We start from the raw sequence: 22,690 nt of genomic DNA on the forward strand, positions 1-22,690 counted from the left end.
GGATGCATGAATTAAATCAGTCTTTTTACAAAATGCAGTTTTTTATACCGCAAATCACATCATATATAAGAAATGCACACTATAATTAAAAAAAACTTTTCCCCCAACTAGCAACTTTTTTTACTAAACTTTTTTGTTTCTAATGTCTGTGACTACTATAATGTTCCATTGTGTAGATATAGCACAATTTACTTTTAAAATATCCAACATTAGCACATTTAGGATGCTTCCAATTTTTTTGTTGTAATAAATACAGTGATCCTGTGAAGAATACCTTCACACATACAGCTCTTTCGGCATTTAGTGTTATTTCCTTAGAACAGATTCCCAGAAGTAAGATTACTGGGCCAAAAGATGCAGACTTTTTTTTATGGCTTTTAATACATACTGTAAAATTGCTTTTCAAAAGGGTTATATTAATTTTCAATGCCACTTGCCCTTTTAGGAGTATGTTTCACCACACAAATCGTCAGCATAGGTGCTATTAAGAATGCTAACTGATAAAATATTGTACCCTAGTTGTCAAAATTTTGCATTTTTGGATCCTCATAAAATTAAACTTTGTTAAAGAACGAGAGTATAATACAAAACATTTTGGGGGGACATTTTTATTTCTGGAAAACTTAAGAAATTTTCACATGTGAAGACCAGAAAAAGAACACATGTTGTTAGGACTGGCACAAAATCCACTTTGACAATCAGTCTTGATGTCAAAATACTGGAGGACCTTTCGCTGATGCTTCTGGTTGTCATCAACGGCAGCAAAGGACAAAATAAAACCTACAGAAATGAAATGTTCTCACTGCAAACCGTACAAGATCCACACCGAGGGGTTGGAGCTCCGCTTTTCATTCAACTTTTCTTCCTTTTTTTAAATAAACTTTGAGATTATAGCCCTCTCCTTTGTTTTCGGTATTACCTGCCCAAGTGCACAATTCCGGAATTTCTCTGCGAGGGGGAATTTTCAGCTTTGCCATCTCATCTGGCTTTAGGCTCCTCTGTACAGTGTGCGCTGGTCCACGAGGTGTGGACGGCTTTCCAGAAAAGCTGCAGCGGTGTGTCCGTACCCTACAGGATGGATCCTAACCCGCTTCCAGGCTCCCGCTCCCCGACTGACACCCAGCTGGACTCCCCACCTTGCACGGGGCATGAGTTCAGTGGACGCTTGAAGATTTGTTCGCAAAAGACACGAACGTGAGCCCAGGATTGAAGGAAACTCGGTTCGCCTCGCCCTCAGAGCAGGCTCGCCGAGGCTCAGCGTTTCTCTAAGATTTCGTTCAGCGGCCTCATCCTGGGACAGGCATTTATGAGTCATCGGCTCTGTGGGTCACATGGCCAACGTGACCAAAATAAAGTTTCAGTATTTTAAGCCGCTAGAAAAGGGGACAACGGAGCACACCGGGGGCGGGCAACGGCGGGCACGGGCGGGCCGGGCACCCGCGCGAGGGGCCGCGGCGGCGCGGGCCGAGGGGGCGGGGCGCCGGGGGCAGGGGGAGGGGAAGGGGCGGGGCTTGGCGGGAGGCGCGCCCCTCCCCCAATGCCGGCAGCGACGCCCGGACACCCGGGCCGGCCGGCTCCCGAGCGCGGTGTCCGGCGGACACCAGTCCCGAGGCCCCCTGGTCCCCGCTGAGCCCCGGAAGCGGCAGGCTGCGGGATCCCGGAGATCCCGCCGCTTCCTCCACTGCCACCGGGACCCCACTCTCCGGCAGCGGCTTCCCCGGGAACGTCCTTCAGCCCCGGGAGCACGCGGGAAAAGCCCCAGCTCGCCAATGAGCGAGCGCCTTCCTCATGACGGTCACGCTCGGGGGCGGGGCTTCCCTTCGCCGCTCCCGAGTTCCGGGAACCCCCTTTGATTGGTCTGGACGGCCTGGGAAACACTGCAGTAACGCCCAATCAAAACGCCACGTCTCGGCCTCGAGGAAATATTCCGTGCCGGCCCATTCCTGATTGGGCAGTTCTTTCGGGCTCTGGCCACTGGGAAGCTTTGTTTAGGTCTGGAAGGCGGGCTTTCCTGGGAGTGGGTGGGGAGGGGGCGTTGATTCTTGACCAATCCTTTCATCCCGTTGGGTGGTGACCAGCCAATGGGCCGGATGGATAGGACGCTCCTCCCGGAGAGTAGTGAGACCCTTGGTGCGGGGCGATTGGTGGCGGAAGCGATGAGTGGCAGCCGCACGACCCAACGGGCGCAGTGCGTGGGCCGTGGGGCGGGGCCAGGGCGGGTGCGCGGCGGCGGCGGGGTGGCTGGGCCGGCGGCGGCGGCGGTACGAGGCGCGCGCTCGGGGTCCCGGTCGCGAGGAGGAGGAGGATGTGGCGCGCGGAGGGGAAATGGCTGCCGAAAACAAGCCGGAAGGTAAGAGCTGGAGCGTGAGGGGCCGGGGGCGGCGTGGCGGGCGGCGGGACCCGGCCCCGCCGGACATCCCGGGCATCGGCGGCGCCGGGCGGGAGCGCGGGGGCGCGGCGGCGGCGGGCGGGCGGGCGGGCGCCCCGGGCCGGGGAGGGGGCGGCGGGTGGGGGGGCGGAGCGCGGCCGGGTCCTGAGGTGACTCGCGGGGCGGCGGAGCGCGGCGCCGCACACCCCCACCCGGGGGCGGGCTGGGGCCGGAGGGGCGGGGGGCCGGCGGGCGGGGGCCGGGCCCAGCGAGGAGGAGGAGCCGCGGAGGGAGGGCCGGCGCCTCCCCCACCCGGACCGGGCATCCCCGCCGCTCCCGGGCCCGGCGCGGCCCCCGCCCCCCGCCCCTCGCGCGGGCCCCGGTGGGGGCCACGGGGCGGAAAGTTTATCCACCTCAGGCCTCCTCCGGCCCCGCGCCCCGCTGCCCCGGGCCGGTCCCCGTCGGGGCACGGCCGGCGCTCAGCCTCGCCGTCCCTGGCTCTCGGCGGCGGGGCCAGGCGGACTCTGTCCAGCCTCACCCGCGAGCCCCGTGGGCGCCTCCCAGAGCCGGCAGGGGTCCCCGCGCTTCTCCCCACCAGGGGGACCCACTCCTGCTGAGCGTCCCCGGGCAGAGGGCCTCGTGTGACCCCTCCCCCTTCCCTTCCTGGGAGGGGGCCTGCGCAGCATCCCCGCCCCTAGCAGTCGCTCCCATCCTACTCTTGCCCTTGCACCCCTCGCAGCCAAGAGGGTGGGGTCTCCTTTTCTATGGCAAGTGAGGATCTCCATACTCCCTTGCCCTTTACCTTCTGTGACCCTGATCTCCTTTGGCAGAGGGGTCCGTCTCATCCTCTCCTGTTCTGTGGAATCTTGTGGGGCCTCTGCACACCATCTATTGACCCTTTCGCCAGGACAAGGGGACTCGGGCCACCCGTATTCTTCTTCCCTCACCCAGTGGATAGTGGGGGCCTGTGCAGCTCTGAAGTCATTTCTAAATAGGAAAGCAGATACTTCTTACAGATTAGGCATACTCTCCGCACACTTTCCTGGGTCATAGTGAGCTCATTTCCTGAATACCCTTTGAGTTGTCCTCTGTTTCTTTGGGAGAAACTGGACATTCCAGTGCTCCTTTCCCCGTATGTCTATCTGCCTTAACACGTCTCTCTCCTTGGAGTTCCTTGCCTGGGTGATGGTTGTTGCCCCATCCAATGTAGGGCAGGGCTTCCATTGTGCTTAGTACTTGAGCAAGAAGGGGACACCATAATGACTCCTGTGTCTGAGAGAAACAGAGGTCAGTTTTTTGCTTCCAGTTTACTCCTGCTCTTCGTGGGGGCATCATTCATCAGTTGACACTATCCCACAGAAAGAGGTTCACGTGCCCTTGTTTTTTAGTGTTCCGGTGACTGTCTTCTGTGCAGTAGGAACCAGACTTTGTACATCCTACATTCAAGAGTCTTTGAACCTTCCCTGGAAATAAACTTCCCATTTCTTTTTTAAGAGAACTCATATCCTCCTTATGGCTTCTGTTTCCCAGTCAGCCATATTTAGTGAGCCTGTTACCTTGACTTTTTCTAATTTTCTTAAATTGTATTCATGTTGGCTGGGTAAGCAGAAGCCATATGCCTTTTCATCCAGAAAAGGGAGTGTAGACACCCATGTCGCCCACGTGCCGTTCGGGAAGAGGTTGCTAGTGTGCTCCTTGTGGTCCTAGAACCTTCCTTTGGCCCCGGTGTTGTGTCTCGTGGGATCCAAACACTTCTTTCGATCTTGCAGGTTTCAGGTGAAGGAGAAATTTGGATGCTTTCTATTTTTTTTGTTGCTCTGGTTCTCTTTTGGCAAAAAAAAATGATGCCATGCATTTGTTTAAATATTTATCTCCATACACACATGTATAGTCATATATTTATAGGTGAAATCACAGCCATTACAGTATATACAGGAAGTTGGAAGAGTTAGACGACTATCTATACATTTTGGGTGTATATGGGGACTTTGGTGTGTAAAACCATAGGTGTATATCACCGTTGTTGGGACACCGTTCTTCAGGCTTAGAAGAATCAGAAGACTCACTGACAAATGGCCAATTCTTACCGCTCTTTCCTTTGTCATTTGTACTGTACTGAATAAGCAGGAAGACATCCTGAGTGTTCACCAAGTCCCTGATGCACAAAGTGTGGAGTGCCTGCCGCTGTGCACCAAAACTTAGGCATTCTGAATTTAGGGGTGGTAGTCTCTGCTTGATTCCTCACAGGGTGAAAAGTTCTCATCTTGACTTCTTTATTGCTGTGTAAAGGAGAGAGATTTCATGTATTTTGGGCAAAGGATAGGAGAGGGTGAGAAGAATATGTGTTTCTGTGACAGAACAGAAATGAATGGCCATAAATATGTCGCTGTTTTATTTTGGCCATTTAAATAATTGAGAGAGTTTGTGCACATTAGGAAGAGGTACCTTTGGGAAAGCCGGTGACACTTTGTGAAAGGGTGGGAGCGATAATGCCCCATGGGTTCTCTGAGTGTCACAGTTTGTGTCTTTGGCTGTTTCCCCTCCTCCGGGGCCCCTCCCCTACTCGCCTCCTGGTTACTGGCTACTGTCACCCAGCAGGAAAGTCTTACTTTTGGACGGGCTGAGTGTGGGGCCTCATCCTCCCCCACAGGCTCTGTCAGGACTGCGCTTTGGGACCTTTAAGTGCTTTTCTAGCGAGGAGATTCTCCCACCTGGAGGACTGAGTCGGGAGCGGGCTTGCTCAGCCTTAGTCGCTGACTTCAGGATGTTGCCCCTCAGTCAATGTTGAGTTATCTAGTGGGTGTAATACCCATTGTCTGCAAGTTGCACTTTTGACCTCAGTTTCCTTTTTTTTTTTTTTTTAAGTTTTTATTCTGTTCAGATTTTGTCTGTATCTGCATTCAGCTTGATGGAATTGTGTATTTTTAGGGCGTAGTATTAATGACCCTTGGAAGACAAGCGTTGAACTCTGCTGTTGTGTTGGAGTGCTCCCAGCAGTCACCTCACCTCCAGTGGTGGACGTCTCCTGCCCCTCCCTGTGCCTCCGGCAGCCTTTCGGAGTTTCCCCTGCCAGCTGGGGTGCTCCCTACAGCAGGCAGTAGAAGGAGAATGGTAAAGGTTAGAGGAACACACGTGAGGTCAGTGTGCTCAGAAGTAAGGCTCCTTTCTGTGTCACCTGTCCCTGTGGGTTATTGGAGATCAGCTTTTCCTCTTGCTCTTCCATTGCACAGTCAGGCTAGACGGCTTCTGTTTTCCTAAAGAATTTTCTTTTTCACATCTTTCTGTTAGAGCATCACTGTTTCCTCCCTTCATCTCTTACCCACCCACCAGCTTTTTGGGCAAGGTTGGGTGACCCATGGGACATCTTTTCCCTAGTCTTTTTGAAGACCTGACTTATCCTGCATCTGGGAAATGTTGAGTTTCTCCATCTCATTGTGAAGTGGATTCAGAATGGTGATGTGTACACAGCAACCTCTACTCAAGGTCAGCCTGGGTCAGGTTTTCCTTTCCAGAAGAGTAGAGTTGCTCTGGCTTGCTCTTTGCGACATATTTATACATCCTACTTATCTGCATTTTTCCATTTATTTAGTTTTTAGGTTTTCTCCCTAAAATAACCTATTCTGTAGAGTCAGGTGGCATTATTTTAGTTCTCGGTTACGCCGGGTGTGGCCCCTGTGCCCGGCTAGGTTCTGTTTCTTTCTGACTGCTTCTCAGGTAGCCCATCTTGTGGCTTGACATTTTTTTCCCTTCTTCCTTCCCCTGGGCCGCCCTCCGTCCCCGTCTCCTGAGGTTCGGGACGGTACCTGTGTGCAGTTGTACTTCTTCCTGATTTCCTCCTGGAAGAGGCGACAGAAGGTGACTCTGTGTTCTCTTCCTTTCCCTGCCTGGTTGTGCCTGTGGCCCCCTCTGTGGGACCTTTGAATGTGGCCTTGAGAGAGAGGTTGTTTTGACATCTGTAGCCCCATTGCAGCACGTCCATCACTGGGACTCTCCCTGAGCCTGTGTTATGTGTGGAATCTGCGGGCTTCTGTGACTTGGCCTGAGACCGAAGGGGTCTTGTTAGCCTTTTAGTTGGAGTGACACTTCAGTGTCTCTTGTACTTGCCTTTTTATATATTCCTGTAAGGAATTCTTTCATGAACTTTAATTGTTTGGATTATAATCTTACAAAAAGATACTCAAAGTATACCCTCCCATTGAGCTTTCCTGCATCACTGCAGGAGTGGGGGTGGTGGAGAGGGTGGAGGGCGTCCTGGGAGAGGCATGTAACGGCTTTCCTTCAGACTGTGTGTGTAAAAAAAAGTAGTTAACCTTCTTTCTAAATGTCTAGGTATAACTTTTAGGCCATTTAGATCTCTGGTTGGTTGGGATGTGTGGCTGATTTGAATAGCATCATATAGGTACTGTGTAAAGCATAAAATCATATACATCCTTTATAGAAGGAAATGGTAGAAAAATAATTTTTTCTTATAAATAACTGGTATATTTCATATTGTCACATAGTAAGGACTATATGAGCTGCTGTTACATTTCCACTGCCGGAAAGTGTTGTATCTAAATTTAATGCTTAGTTGTGGGGACCATTCTTAGGCTAGGTATCTGGTATAATTATCACTGCTTTAGTTTATTATGTGACTTTTAGTTCTTTACACTTTTTAATGGCACTGTTATTTGTGGAGTTTTTTTGGGTAAATAGCCTCAGGTTATTTTTGGGTGTAGGTTTGGTATACATAATGATGACAGTAATAATGAAGAACTCACCTCATAAGCACTTTTTCTTTTCCTCCTATACCGAATCAGATTTCCCCTCCACCGTGTCGGTAGAAACCAGTTTTCTTAGTATTTCACTCTTAAGAACTCTGGTTTAGGATTGTTGTAGTATGGGGTTTGGCATTGTCCTTTATTCATGTGAATATGTGACAATATTTTTTGTGGTGACAGGAGATAATGTGTTTCTTTTGTATTTTCGTTATAACAGATCATTTTCTAAAATGTCTGTATCTTCTAGAATCACTTACCATGCCACCTCTTTTTTTCATATCCTAGATGACTTAAATCGTACCTCCCTTTCTTTCACACATAAAGAGGTTTCTTTACTGCCTTTGTCATCATTATTATAAAAAAGTGTTTGTAGATTGACTGTATTTATAGCCTTTCTGTCATTCAGTGAAGAGGGGTGCCCACCATTCTTTTTGTCCTGTAGTACGAGGCAATGTCACTTCTTGTTTCCCTAAGGATAGGGAGATGGAGTGGGTGGGATGTAAGCCACAAGGCAACGGGTGATGGCAGTGTTTGTAACTGGAGAGCATCCTAGGTGAAACACTGTGTCCTTCGGGCAACTGGGCCTCCCCATGTAGGATTTTGGAAATTTTTTTTGCTGCATTAAGCCAGCTTCCTTCTGTCTGTTTGGCTTCATAACAATAAATTTCTTCGGGCAGAGCCAACAAGTATACTGCTTCATTTGGGGCCTTCATTCACAAGGTGGTGTGAGGTCTTCTAGTGTTACTTTGCCTAATATAGTACTGTCTTCAGTCTTTGGTGTGTCTAAGGGTTAGAGTAAGACGTGTTCTGGCTGTCTAGCTCTCTCCATAGAATGTGAAAAAAGAGTGCATGGTCATTTGCCCTGTGTTCCAGATTATAGTGTGTAATCTGTCATTCTTTTCTTTTTGTTTGCTTTTTTTGAATACCTAATCAGGTTCAGGATAGAAATTGATCAGGCACTGTCAGATCCTTGTATTTTGTGCCACGTCTGGATGTAGTGTCCATCAGTCCTGCAATGAAGTTGTGTTCCCATCCTGTCTTTAGAAAGGGGGACTGGTAAACTTGCAGATGGCCTTCCATCCCATGATATTTGTCATGTATTTTTAAGGAAAGTGTTCCTCTGTATATGTTGACAATGGACAGCAGTCCTCAATTTTTCACATAGTGGGACAAAGTAAAGGTTTTTTCCACCCATCAGTATGCTGGCTGTGTATTTCTAAGTTTCTGTTGCATCTTTTTGCTTTGAATGCCATTGCTTGTAGAAGGTCATGGGCCTCCTTGTGTAAAGATTGGTAATGCTTCCTGAGCATTTGTTAGCTCATTACCCTGGACTAAAAAAGAAATACTATGTACCCCACTGCAAAGAGAGGCCAAGTGTCAGCCGCATTACTTCCCTTTTCACTGTTTTTTAGAGGGTTGTTCATTTACTTTTTACTGATAAACGTATAAGATGGAATGACCAGAGATATTTTTCAAATGGTTCTTCTACAGTCACCCCAGTGTTTTGCTCATTCTTGATAGAGTTGCATGTTCTCTTATACACCAGTCCTTTGCTTATTTGGAAAAGTACAGTCACATTTTAATTTTTCAGATTTAGCCAGACCCTTCAAAACATGTAACGTATCCCTTTCTGAGACTGTAGCAGAGGGTGGCTGCGAGGGAGATGTGCTGGTTTGGGGCTGTAGTCCTCACTGGGCGCTCTGCAGTATGGTTTTGTAGTTAAAAGTGCACAGAGTGACATGCCTTGAAATAAATGTTTGGAATTGAGTTCTTAACAGTTTTAAACATGTTACTACCTGGAGACTAATTAAGTGACATTACTCTCACCACTGATCTCACTTCCTAATGTCATCCAAACTATCTCTCAAAAAAAAAAAAAAATCTGAAAACAACAATCATAACAAAATCCCCCCAAAACAAACCTTGAAGGCCAGCTATAACGCCTCTGCAGTCCAGCTGCTAGTTTTTACACGTTGTTAATTAGCTCCGTTTTGTATAGACAGTCTTCAGTGGGGTTGGCAGGTGGCACAGCGTTCAGTCATTTCACAGACCACGCCCCGTCTCTTCCGTCTTTCCTTAGCAGTCACTGCAAGGTAAGATTATGTCTGCAGTCACTTAAAAACACTGGAAAGTGGATTATTTTCTGTCCTTTATTCCACCTACCCACTGGAATGAATACTGGAATTTGTCTTCTCATGGTAATAGTGAATTCCTGTGTCCCTACTTTTGTGTTCAACATCTGTGAGAAAATGAGGAGCTCACTCCTCAAGGCAGCAGTGCCACCAGTCAGGACTCAGACTTTCCCTCTGTAGCCTGCATATCACTGCGGAGATGATTTATACTTTCAGCTAAATCTGTGTCTGTAACAACTGGTAAACGAGATATTTAAGTTTATTTAATTTTTTTTTATAATATACGTTTCATAAGCTGTGTCTGTGATATGCAGATACAAAATTGCAGGAGGTGATCCTGCAGCCAAAAAAAAAAAAGTTTAAGAAAGAAGAAAACCCACGAAGGCTTTTTTTTTTTTTCTAGTTTTGAAAAACAGGTATTAGCTTTTTTTCCTTCATTGAGGTTGATTTAGATTGCCAGAAAGCATTTCTGAAGGTATAGCGATACAGTCAAGAATTAGTCTTTTTAAAACTTAGTTTTGGTTTTTAATTCTTATCTGAAAAGTTATTCTTGAGGATGTGTGTGCCCCACTGGTTTTCTGGGGCATGTGGGTATCAAGCCATTTGGAAAGCAATAAAAAGCTATTGGTACAAAGTGTGAAATTATCAAATAGAAAGAAAATAGATATGATGGTGAAGAAATTACCCATTTATTGTTAAAAATAACCTCAAAGTGAGCTTTGTAAGTATAAATTCAGTTATGCTAAGGAAACAGTGTTGGTGTGGTTGCCATGTTGAAATTGGCACATATACTTACTGTATAAAGAACAGTCCCCCAAATGGGGATGCTGGAAAGATAAAGAAGATGATGGGCTTGATTATTTTACAATGTTGAGTGTTTTTTTCTCTTTTAAAAAGTAATTGAAATAAAATAACCCTTAGTGAAGAAACTGTAAACTTTAATGGAAGTTCAGCAGAATGAAACATTTAAAAAGTGAAGATTGAAGATAAGGATTTTTTATTGTGAATCCACAAGGGGGTAGTGATGTTCTATCAAAGATATTTGTGGTGGAAATGTGAGATGATCTCTTTTTAACATTTTAGATTTACAGATAAAACCAGTATGTTTGCATTTTAACTTAATAAGATCATCTTTTTAAAATGTTTATTGGCACAATTGTTTATAGCTTAAATTAAAAAAAAATCCATTTTGGGTGAATGGCTGTTTTAATCCATGTGAATGGTAAAGAAGAGAGAATGTCCTTGTAGTGTTCTGGAGAGGCTACCAAGGATCTGAGGGTCACTTATTTCCTAAGAATGTAATAATCTTAAATTTCCTGGGAAACATTAGGGATCTAGGAAATCAGTTACTTAAGTGTCTTGAATAGAAGCATTTTAGTAAATTGTGTCTAAACTTCACAGAAGTTTGTATTACTAGTTGTGTTTTTAGTTATGTCAAGAGATGAAAAATGTGAATAGTCCATACCACTAGCTGCTTTTAATGGTTCTAAGTAAATCAAATTTTTATAATCTCTTTTTTATTAGTTTATATTACATCATTAGATAAAAGCATTTTTTTTTTCCTCTCACATAAAAATTCCAGTAGCTTGCCTGAGGATTCAGAATTGCTTAAAAATTAGGCATGGTGTGGCAGTGCCAGGTAGTTTTAGTGACAAACTAAAATGTGCTTGAATGTGATGGCCCATGGTGGGAGAAGGATTTAAGGTGGGGATGGGACTGTGTTCTGCTTATTTAGTTTAGAGACACAGCTAACCATCTTTTAAAAATAGTACTCTTCACAATAATGTGAAACACTTTCATGGTTTAGAAGTTATGATTGTTCATGGTGTATACATTGTGTATTTTTCCATGTTTGGTCTAGGGTAAAGTTGTTAACATAGCTTCTCTCTCTCTTTCTCGCCTCTCCCCTTTTCCCTCTCATTCTCTCTCTCCTGCTCCCCTCTTTTTTTCCTTCCCTTGTTTTGAGCAAGGCCTATTTCTATCTTACATCCTTTACTCAATGACTAGTGATTTAACATCCCCAAAGATACACTGTTTCTTCACAGACTACCCTGAGCTCTGCTGGGAGCTGAACTATGACGTCAGTGTTTTCATTCATGTATTTGATTCTTCTAAATCTCGTTTCTTGTTCTGTGTTCCTGAGCTGACTTCTGGCACATGCACAGATCAGTTTACCGTCAGCCCGTAAATCAGTGATAAAAGGTAAAACAAAAGATAAGACGCTGGAGTTGTTTCAATAGAGCCATAGTTTCTCATGCTGATTTGCATCAGTGTAGTTTGGACAAGGTTTCTGGCGAAACAGATTGAAACCTAAAAACAGTCAGTTTAATTATCTCATGATTTTGTGGATTGAGCTGTGTTGTGAGCATATTGACACTACATTTTTGTTCTCCCACGAAGTTCAGAGTGTTACGCTGTAGCTCCTTCGTTACAAAGTAGCATTTCTGTTGTAATGGGATTAAATCGGAGGATTCTACTTTGTTTCAGAGAGGTTAGGCCTGCACATTAAATTATATTCTATTCAGATTACTTCTGGAATGCATTTGAATTTTTCTTTTTTACATTCTGTTGCTATTGAAATATTTAAAATAGCTATTGTTTGCTACTTAGATTCTGAATATGTTGTGATTATTATTATGTAACTAGCATGCTGGCCAGTGTGTTGGAGTTAAGTTTCATCTTCCCAGATCACACATTCCTGTAGCTGTTGCCTCCAGTTTCTCCTCCAGGGAGGTCACTGCTTGTAATTCAGTACTGTGTGAGAGCAGTTCTTGAAGAAATCTTGCTTGGCGTTTTCCTCTGCAGGGCCACGTTTGAGGCTGAGCCTCTGCCGTGTGACATCTTTTGAACCTCCTGTAGTTGATGAATGGTGAGCTTTAAAAAAAAAGTTCATTTTCTCTGCTTTGTTGGGGGTCTGTCGACTTTCTGGTTATTTAATTGCCAAGAAACATCTAGAAATAAAATGTGTTATATTTAGAAATCATTTTAGCTCCTTTACGATTTATGGTTGGAGATGATTTGAACTGCAGCCATTTTGATTGATGCCCAGTGTTAGTCCTGAGATGACTGTTTAAACCTCATGACAACTCAGAGATGCTGTCTTCTCCTAGCCTGAGTGAGATGAGAGCTTTGTGTTCTTTTAGGCTGAGCCGAGTTCTCTGATGGGGAACAGAGATTTGTGGTCTGTTATTTAGCTCTCTTTGAGTAGATGCTTAGTAGTCTGACGGAAAAAAAGAAGAGCAAGTGGACATGAATAAGCATTTGAAGATGACTTAAATGACATTTATTATTTTCACTAAGAACTTAATCATTTTAAAATTATATAGATGTAATTTCCAAGGAGGACTCTAATTGTAAATACTTTGAAGAAAGGAATGTTTAATGGTAGAGGGTTTCCGTAAACACTCCCTGTCAAACCCGTGAACTCCTTACTGTGTACTGCTGTAGGATTTATGAAGAATTACGGGTTTTGATATCAGATTTCAAAATGCTGGGAAGTCTCGCTGTCAGGTCAGCATTATCATTTTTGTTTCACCCTGAACTGAGCAGTGCTGGGTGTGTCCTCTGGCCATGAAGGCTGAGGTTTCCTGTGTGGCTTTTAGAAGGAGCCCACTGTGATTCCAGTGTGTACTTTTCTCTTTCAATAGCCAGGAACACTGGCGAATGGAACCAAGGACCCCAGCTAGACGTGTGATTTCTGCTGTCTTTGCTGCCACTTCTGTAGGCCAGGTGCTTGAAGCCTCTTTCTCTGGCCTCTGCAGCCTTCTCTTCCTTACCAGGTCCTAAGTCATCAGTCTTGAGTCTGGAGCAGTGTCCCCTCCAGCTTTTCCCAGACCTCAGCTCTTGTGCAGTGAGTGAGTTGGTAATCACTTTGAGGGTTCATGTGTTGGGTAAAGGGTTGTCCTAGTGATGACCTCCAAAGTTCCTTCCCATTCTGACTTATGATTATAAGAAAATGAAGTTGGATATGTGGGATTTCACTTTAATGGCTTGCTTTGCTGGTGCACAGCTATCCTAAAGACTGTTCCTTTTAAGGTGCTTGCTCCAGGTCAAGAATTAATATGTTGGCTCAAGCCATCTGTGTAGGAGGAATTTAAATTATGGTCACTGAGGTGCCCCCTTTCTGGGGTACAGAGAAGGCTGAATATTTTAGGTCTAACATATGGCAAGTTAAAACCTGTGAAAACTCATTGAAGTTGTTAAAGATGCACAGACAGAAATATTCATGCTGCTTCGTTATTCCCTGTGACACATCTCAAGTCTGTATTCTGATGTGGATGAGAGTTTATAGTTTTGGAAAAATAGACTTAAATAATGTATGATTACAGATGCAAAAGTGTCTGCTAACCTCAGACTTTTTATGTTTAAGGTAGTATTATTTATATTCATTTAGTTTTATTTCCTGAAGTTGATGAATATAACTGTTAAGATGTATCGATTGCTAGACTCTTCCTACTAAGAAACTCGTATGGGTTGGGGAGTTTCGGTGGGTCCGCTGTCATCGATCATGCAGGATCTTCACTCGGGTATACTCCCAGTGCTGCTGCAGGCCTGGCATTTGGAGAGGCCTTGAACGTAATTTATTTTTTGGAAGTTTCTTTCATATTTAAAGATACTGAGGGTTACATTAAAAGTTCCCGGTGTTCTTGTCAGCATCCTCTGCCTCATCCTTTCTGTCTCTGCTGTTGTGAAATGCGCCGGCTGAATCATTTGCTTTGACAGAGCTTCTGATGGAGGTCTCTTCCTCATTTAATTTTATTGATACAGGCTGTTGTGCTTAAGAAGAAAGCCATAACAAGCAGAAGGAGGTGAGTGGGTACTCAACAGTTTTGAAGTACTTGTTTCTCCTCCTAGGGGTCCTCCAGAAATTGATCATAGATTACTTGACCAAATTCAAGGCCCGAAGGTTTATTCCAGGCATTCTGGGAGGTGAGGAACATCAGTCTTTCTCTCCTGAATCTGATTATTCTACAAATGACCCATTACTGCCCTGACGGGTGTCTTCTGATGCAAATCTGGTGATAGTGGCAACCTTTCTAACTGGGCTGAATATCCTTGACAGCTGTTATCTGTCCTCTCCAGGTATTTTTAGTCTCTAGCCTCTGTGGCCATGTCTGGAGGAACTGAGGATGAATTTAGCTGTGCTGGGGCTGCTCCAAGTTGTTGCGGGTGTGCTCTGGCCCCTCCTTCCCCAGACTCCACAGCACTGGCTCTCCGAAGGTTCTTTGGCCTTGTCATTTGATGAAGGAGCTTAGATGGAAATCATTTGTTTAATAAGAATGAAAGAGTCATGATTTTCAGGATGCTTTGAAAAAATACACAGTAGTGAGTGGTGATGGTGCACAGCAGAGTGAATGTACTTAATGCTGCTAAGTTGTAAACATAGAAAGGGTTAAAATGGTAAATTTTAGGTTATGTGTATTTTACCACAATTTAAAAAAACCTTCCAGATGGATTCAAAACCCAGTGAGAAAAGTAGATGTAGGGATCCGAAAGTAAATACATGGCAGTATTTTCATTACTCCTAGTTGACAGGTTGTGCCTTAAATAAAGCATCAAAATTTCTCTCTCTTCCTCTCCCTCCTCAGTTGTGCCTTAAATCATCAAAATTTCTCTCTCTATCATACACACACGCACACACAGACACACACGCTAAATGAAGGACGGTAACCAGGCTCTGAGGTTTGTCTGCACAGAACGTGGACACTAGGACGCTTGATGTCAGGGAGGGGCAGCAGGCCCCACTTTAGGTAGAGCAGTTTTTATTGCAGGAAACACAAGCCACTCAAGTCAGGTTAAGTGAGGTGGTTTTTGTGTAAGAGGGACAGAAGCAATCTCACCTCCCAGGACAGACACTGAAGTGCGGCTGGACAGTCTGGAAGCTGGACCTGGGGATCCTGGAGCAGACCCCTCCTCCAGGGACCCCGGAGCTGAGCTGGGATGACTCTGACAGCCCCCATCTCTGCCGTCCCTCTGGTTCTCCTCGCAGACGAGCTTTCTCACCTCCACGTAGCTTCCTTGCCGCCCCGTAGTCTGCGCGTAGTTGTGGGTGGCTCTTGCCTGTCCTGACTAGTTCCAGCGCCCACTGTCAGCAGACTCTGGTCTTTGTGGCTTGTGTTGAAGGTGTTCAAGGCGGAGAGTTGGAGTGACTCCTGTCAGCCGGTTGCTCTGTTCCCATAGGTCGGGTGCCTGCCCTGGTCTGGTGGATGCTGAAGGAGGGTTGGTCAGGATCCGCTGGACTGCTGATCGCATAGAAGGGCTTAGGTGAAGGAGATGTTATGAGAAGGAGGATGTAGCAGGGTGTCCTGACACCTCAACCTCTGTGTCCACTGAACAGTGTAAAAGAAAGAAAGTTGACTCCAAAATGGATTTCTTATGTTCACTTGCTAGGGCGAGTATGCTTTTTGTGGAGAAAATATTCACTGTAGCTACAGACATGAGGCTGATGAGCCTCAGCCAGCCAGCCTGGCTGTGAGTGGCCTGAGGCAGCAGTGGGGGCGGTCACTGACCCAGGGCTTGTGCTTGGAACGGTGGGGAAGCAGGCAGGACCTGCTGGAACCCGACGGTCTGTGCAGTCTGTGCCCTGGTGGTTTGGGAGATGCCAGTGTCTTCTGAGGTTTCCCGTGGTTCAGGTACTTGGCTGGGCTTCCTTGTCTTTCCCCTTGTGGACCACTAAACCTGAAAGGCCGGAGATGGGCATCCTGAGTAACAGAGGGATATGGTGCCTCTGAAGGCGGGGCGTGGGGAGGAAACAGGAAACAGCCTCTGTTTTAAGCACGTGTGGCCACCTGTATGCACACTTGTTTGACTTTTCCTTCGTATATCCTTCCAGCGTCTAATCTCAGGTTTTTCTTGATTTCTCATCGCAGAAGGAGGAAACAGAATTATAGTAGACAGGCAGAAGGCTGAAAGCGCAGTAGTTTGGAGGTCTGTGTGAAAGGCTGGAAGCCAGCACACCACTGAAGTCTGGGAATATACAGCTGCTTAGTAATTGATGTTTCATAGTGATGACCTTGAGTATGTTCACAAGAGCGGTACTTAGTATGCTTTGCCTAACAAAAGAGGAGAGTGCATATAATGTTTTAAAGAAACATAATCATCAGAGTGGTTTTAGTAGTTAAAAGGATTTGATTCCTTTTTTAATAACAGCTTTATTGAGGTATAATTCATATACCATAGAACTCACCCTTTAAAAATATACAATTAAGTGGTTTTTAGTATATTTACACAGTTGTAAAAGTATCACCACTATCTAATTCCAGAACATCTCCATCACTCCAAAAAGAAGCCTCTCCCCGTTAATAACCACTCTCCTTTCCTCCCTCCTCTCTGCTCTAGGCAGTTAGTAATTGTTCTCTGTCTTTATAGATTTGCCTATTCTGGACATTTCATGTAGATGGAATCCCTACAGTATGTGGCCTTTTGTGACTGGCTTCTTTCCCTTAGCATAATGTTTTCATCTACATTATAGTATATATCAGAACTTCATTCCTTTTATGGTGGAATAATACTCTATTGTATAAATATATTGCATTTTATTTATCTGTTCACCAGTTGATGGACTTTTGAGTTATTTCCACTTTTTTGGCTACAATGAATAATGCTGCTGTGAGCATTTGGGTACGTGTTTTTGTGTGGACAGACGTTTTCAGTTCTCTTGGGTGTGTACTGAGGAGTAGAATTGCTGGGTCATGTGGTAATTGTGTGTTTAACTTTTGAGGAACTGCCAGACTGTTTTCCAAAGTGGCCGCATCATATTACAGTCCCACCAGCAATGTTTGATTGTTCCAGTGTCTCCACATCCTTGCCAGCACTTGTTATTATCTGTCTTTTTGGTTATGGCCATTCTTGTGGATGTGAAGTGGTATCTTCTTGTGGTTTTGATTTGCATTCCTAAAGGCTGACAATGTTGAGCATCTCATCACATGCTTATTGGCCATTTGTATGTCTGCTGTGAAGAAATGTCTCTTTTAGGCCTCTGCCCATTTTTGAATGGAGTTGTTTGGTTTTTGGCTTTTAAGTTGTAGGCCTTCTTGATATACTCTGGATATCAGCCCCTTATCAGATGTACAGTTTGCACATATTTTCTCCCATTCTGTGGATTGTCTTTTCACTTTCTTGTTGATGTCCTTTGAAGCACAAAGATTTTGAATTTTGATTGAGTTCAGTTTATCTGTTTTTTTCTTTTGTAGTTTATGCTTTGGCTGTCATAATTAAACCATTGCCTAATCCAAGGTCATGAAGAGTTACATGTATGTTTTCTTGTCAGGGTTTTATAGTTTTAGCTTTTACATATAGGTCTCTGATTCATTTTGAGTTAATTTTTGTGTGTTGTGAGGTAGGTACGCTTCCAACTTCATTCTTTTGCATGTGGATATCCAGTTGTCTCAATACAATTTGTTGAAAAGACCATTCTTTCCCCATCGAAGTATCTTAGCACCCTTGTCAAAAGTCAGTTGACCGTAAATGTGTGGGTTTAATTTTGGAATTTCAGTTCTACTCCATTGGTCTATGTGTCTGTCCTTAGGCCAGTACCACACTGTCTTGATTACTGTAGCTTTGTAGTTAAATTTTGAAATTAGAAAGTTTTGTCCTCCAACTCTTCTTCTTTTTCGAGATTGTTTTGGCTCTTCTGGGTTCCCTGAATTTCTATATGAATATTAGGATCAGCTTGTCAGTTTCTACAGAAAAGGCAGTTTTGATATTGATAAGGATTATATTAAATCTGTGGGTCAGTTTGGGGAGTTTAAATCCTTTTTATGGATTTGCTATTTGGGAACTAGTACTGGGTGACTCAAGTACCCAAGCATCTTGCCTTTAAAATAATAGATGTTGTTTTAATTTATTAATATAGCAGACTGCCTTGTTGAAAAACTGCAATCCACTGTTAGGCTGGAATTGGACTTTTCAGATTCTGAGAGAGCAAATAGTTATTCCTGTCGCCTGTATAGGTTGGCTTCTTGTGGTGTGTTCTTTGGATGTGAAAGTTTGCTGATGTCTTGCATGTTTAGGAAAAAATGTGGTATTTTGATTGACACCCATTCTGATTAATAGAGAATAAACAGATTCCATATATGAATATTTAGTTATTAAAGAGTTAGAATATGTCCCAATTATATTATGACTTTAAAATTTATGTAATTGTTATTATTATTATTGGAGGTATTGGAAAATATTTTAGGATCTTGTCATCCTGTCTGGGCCCTGTGACTATCGGTTATTGTTTTACTCGTAAGGCAGTTCATTTACTCAACAAATACTAATAAAGTGCCAGGCACAGAGAAGGACAGAGACAGTCCCTGTCCTCACGTAGCTAATGGGGAAACCAACATTAATCAAGGTGCCATGTGCAGTTACAGCTGATACACCTCACTCACCTTCCCAGCACTGTGTCAGATGATACTCTGACGGCGAGGGTAGTGTATCATAAAGGGATGTGGCTAACCTGCAAGGTTGGAGGAGACTTCTTGAGCTGAACTCTGAAGGAAAATGGGAATTAACTGAGGGAAGAGTGAGGGAAGGAAGTTTTAGGTAATCGGGTGACTGGTTAGTGAGATATGTGGGAATACTCTGGTTATATCTGGCTGTTTATAGCTTTTGAGGAATATCTGAAGACTTGACTCTGGTCTTTACTCCTTAAGTGCCGTGTGACTTTAAGCAAGTAACGTCACCTTCCTGAGCTTTTTTACTTATTGTTTTTTTAATCTTATGAGGCGTTGTGTAACCATTTTTATTTGAGATACTTATTGAAAACATACAGAAATCAAGGCTTTTGACTGATTGTATTTAAAATAATTATTTTTTTGTGACCTTCTTATGGTTGTTTACTTAGGAGTACAATGCTGGTAAATTGACTGTTTTTTGGAACATTCTTCCTAGTCTTTGAAATTAGGGTTTACTTCTATTCATAACACTCCAGAAACGTCCAGTCTGCAGAGGAGCAGATACAGATGCAATGGAGCCCAGGCAGGCCATAGTGAGTACTGTAATCAGGCACTGGGGGGAACCGGGAAGGCTTCTTGGAAGAGGTAGATTTTGACCTGGCATCACTGACAGGGAAACATGATGGTTGGAGGAGAAATCCCAAGCAGAGGAAATGGAGCCAAGGAACAGAGCAAGGCGTGTGGGGTAGGCTGGGATTCCTGGTGCATGTGGGTAGGTGAGCCTGGAAAACAGGTAGGGGTCAGGTTGTAGGGGCCTGGAAAGTCAGACTGAGGAGTCTGGCTGTTATTCTTCCTGCTCTGGGAGAGGCTTTTGGAGGATTGTTTCTGGTTTCCAGCAGAGGAGTAAGATTGATTGGATAAAGCCAGTTCTCCTTTAAGGTTCTAAAAAGGGCCCCCTTTTACTGCTCCAGCTTCCTCTCCACTCTCCAGCCATGTTAGATTCTGATGGTCCCAGGCACCATGCTTCCTCCTGGTTTTAAGCTTTGCACACTGCCATTGCCTTGGCTTAGAAGGTGCACCTTCCTCAAAAACAAATGCACACACACTCACACAGAGGCTCTGTTTTGCTAACTCTGCTTGACCTCTGGGTTTCTGCTTGAATGACTCTTGTTGGAGAAGCCTTCTTGACCTTGCCTCTCTTTCCAGATTGGATTGTGTGCCCTTCCCTGGTGCATCCATAGCACTCTGATTTTCCTGTCATAGCACATTTTAACTGTGTTGAAATTGCTTGTTACTTCTCTTTCTCCTTCAAATAGATCTGCATGTCTAGTGGTCAGAGGCTTGAGTACCTGGTGCCTGGGATGGACTTAGTAAATGACTGTTGGATGAATGAATGAATGAATGAGCAAAGAGGAAGGACTAGAGTTGGGAGAAAATAGCTCCTGGCAAGAATGTCTGCACTTGATCTTAGCCAGAAGGCCGAGAAGCGATTGGCAAGAATGTCTGTAGCAGTGGGTTGGATAAAGGAGCTGGTGTGACTGAGTTGTATGTGTACGTATGAGAGAGACACAATTTTGTGACTGACTGACCTTGGGCCTTGAGGGATGAGAAGAGCTGAAGGTGATGCCTGCCTTCTGAACCTCAACAGCTGGAGTTAGGTGAGGCCATTAACTAAGATGGGGACTACAGGAGGGGCATGTTTGGGGAGACTGGGTGCAAATGTATTGATTCTGTTTTAGGTGTAATTGGGGTAGTGTTAGCATGTATGCATACTGTCTGTCATTGGAAATGTGGGTCAGTGACTGGGGAGTCATTCCTATCACCTTGTTTTTTCTTCATCATTGAACTTTCAGAGGGCAGGGGAGCCCTGGTGACGGAGACTTAGAGGTCAGCATCTTTGTCACAGGCAGGATGCAGAAGGGTGGTGAGTGGATCTGGAGGGGCAGATGGAGCCTCTGGGAAAGAATGTAAGTTTCTTGGAAGTACAGACCTTGTTTGCCTTGCTCATTGTTACATCTCTGTGCCCAGAACAGTGCCTGTTGGTTGAAAGATTGAATCAGTTCAGATGAATCAGGCGTGGAAATCATAGTAATGGGTGAAATTGTCATGGGAGAAGAGAAAGGACTTGAGGGCAGACATGTGGTGAATGCTTCCATGTAAGTGTCACCAGACAGGAGGGGCCCAGTGGAGACTGAGAAGGAATGGTCAGAGAGGAAATAGAACAAGAAGAACATAAAGTCAGGGATGCTTAAGTGCAGATGGTTGTAAGGAGGTTGGTTATCAGTTGCAATGCTAAGGAGAGTTTGAGTACAATGAAGACTGAGAAGAAGGTACTGATTTTTTTGTCAATTTGATAGGGAGTTGAGAGGATGAGAAAGGGGTAGTGAGAGGGTAGATCATTCTTTCAAGGATTTTGGTGGTAAATGCAGAGTGCTGGTGAAATGGCAGTGAAATGATGATCAAGTCCAAGCTGAGAGAAGAAGTCACTGCACCCTGATGGGTGTCTTAGTTATCTCTGCTGCTGTAACAAATTACCACAAAGTTAGAGGTTTAGAAAAGGACTTAAGTATTATTTGGTCCTGTGGGTTGGGCATTCAGGCAGAGCTTTGCTAGGTCTGCTGCTCAGGGCCTCACAAGCCTGCAGTCAAGATGTTGGCAGGGTCTGGGGTCTCATTGGACTGTCTGGGGAAGCATATTCTTCTAAGCTCATATGACAGTTCTTTGCCATGTGGGCCTCTCCAACATGGTAGCTTGCTTCATCAGAGCCAGGAAAGGAGAGTCTGCTAGCAAGACAGAAGGCTTGATGCACTTTGCCTAATCACGGAGGTGATGTTCCATTGCCATATTCTGTTGTTAGAAGCAATTCCCGTGGGTTCAGTGCATGCTGAAGGGAAGGAAGTTATTATACAGGGTGTGTGTTGACATCAGGAGGTGGGGGTCGTGGGTGGTCTGCCATGGTGTTTGTCCACCACAGTGGGGAGGGGTGATGGCACTGGAAGGCATAGGACAGTTCTTCAGAGGCCCTGCAGGGTGCAGATGGTGGGATGGGAACTTTTAGAGAGGGCAGTTTTGGAGGTGAAGTTCCAGGTGAAGGTTCAGATACGTGGTGTTCATGACCCTTCTCAGGAAGCCTTCCCTGCCTTCTCTCCTTGTCCCCTGACAAGGAGGATAGGTGCCTCTTGAAGTGCTCGCTCCTGCTGGATAGATTAACAGCCTGTAGTATAACTGCAGTTGATAAACCCTTCTGCCTTGCTAAAGTTGAATTATTTATCAGCAGATTCTTGGCCGATGGTTGTATCTCTCCTGTTTGCCTTAGGTTGTTGCTGAGGGTCAGATGAGGAGATTCAAGTGGAAGCATTTTATGGAGTGTAAAGTGATTGCAAACAAAAGGTGTCAACTGTACTACTTTCCCCCAGATTCAGTAGAACACATGGGCTGTAGCGTACATTTACTTGGTAACTTGGGTTCATTATGTTGTACCTGAGCTGTGGACCTGGGCTTTCTTTAATGCTGTGGTATTTTAGGACGTTTGGAGTAGACTTTGCTTTTATGAAAAATGACCCCAAACTGCTGCGCCTTTCACTTCCTTGTATCCAGTTTTACTGTTTTTTAAAAATCTGTCCTTGCTGTCCCTTGTCACTCTTGCTTCTCCTTATCTGCCAGTCTCTAGCCATCCTTTCCCCTTCTGATTTGTTGCTTCTGATCTCTGGGCTTGGCAACCTGATAACTAAACTCGTTAGAGCTGGGAGTAGTTCAGTAGTAATCAGGCCAGGACTGTGGGTCCGAGAGCCCTCCCCACAGTGACACATGTGAGCTTTTGTGCGTGGACAAATCCCTTTTGGCCCCAGAACACGTCTTGGCTTCCTTCCTGGTCCTGGCTGTGTCCAGATTTGGTGAGTGCCCCCACCGCCTGTTCCATTCAGGGAAGCGCGGCCGCCGTTGTCTTGGTGGGCGCCTCGTTGTTCTGCTGTGAAGAGACAGTGTCTTCCTCTCCTTTGGTTTTGATGAGGTTTTAGTTTTGGGGCAGTGGCAAGTAGATAGGTGATG

General features: G+C 45.0%; 1 protein-coding gene across 3 annotated transcripts in view; it reads left to right on the forward strand.

Moving 5' to 3' along the window:
• The first annotated feature begins 2,124 nt into the window (after positions 1 to 2,124).
• Positions 2,125 to 22,690, forward strand: part of CAMTA1 (calmodulin binding transcription activator 1) — an 828,030-nt gene continuing 807,464 nt past the window's right edge. Inside the window, exon 1 of one of the 3 annotated variants that reach the window (XM_032495097.1) lies at positions 2,125 to 2,350. In XM_032495097.1, the coding sequence (XP_032350988.1) occupies positions 2,326 to 2,350 (25 nt within the window). In that variant the 5' untranslated portion in view covers positions 2,125 to 2,325. The remainder of the gene's footprint in view (positions 2,351 to 22,690) is intronic. The other 2 variants (XM_032495096.1, XM_032495103.1) reach the window with 2 other exon arrangements.

Source organism: Camelus ferus, chromosome 13 (assembly GCF_009834535.1).
Source record: "Camelus ferus isolate YT-003-E chromosome 13, BCGSAC_Cfer_1.0, whole genome shotgun sequence".
NCBI classification, from domain to species: domain Eukaryota; kingdom Metazoa; phylum Chordata; class Mammalia; order Artiodactyla; family Camelidae; genus Camelus; species Camelus ferus.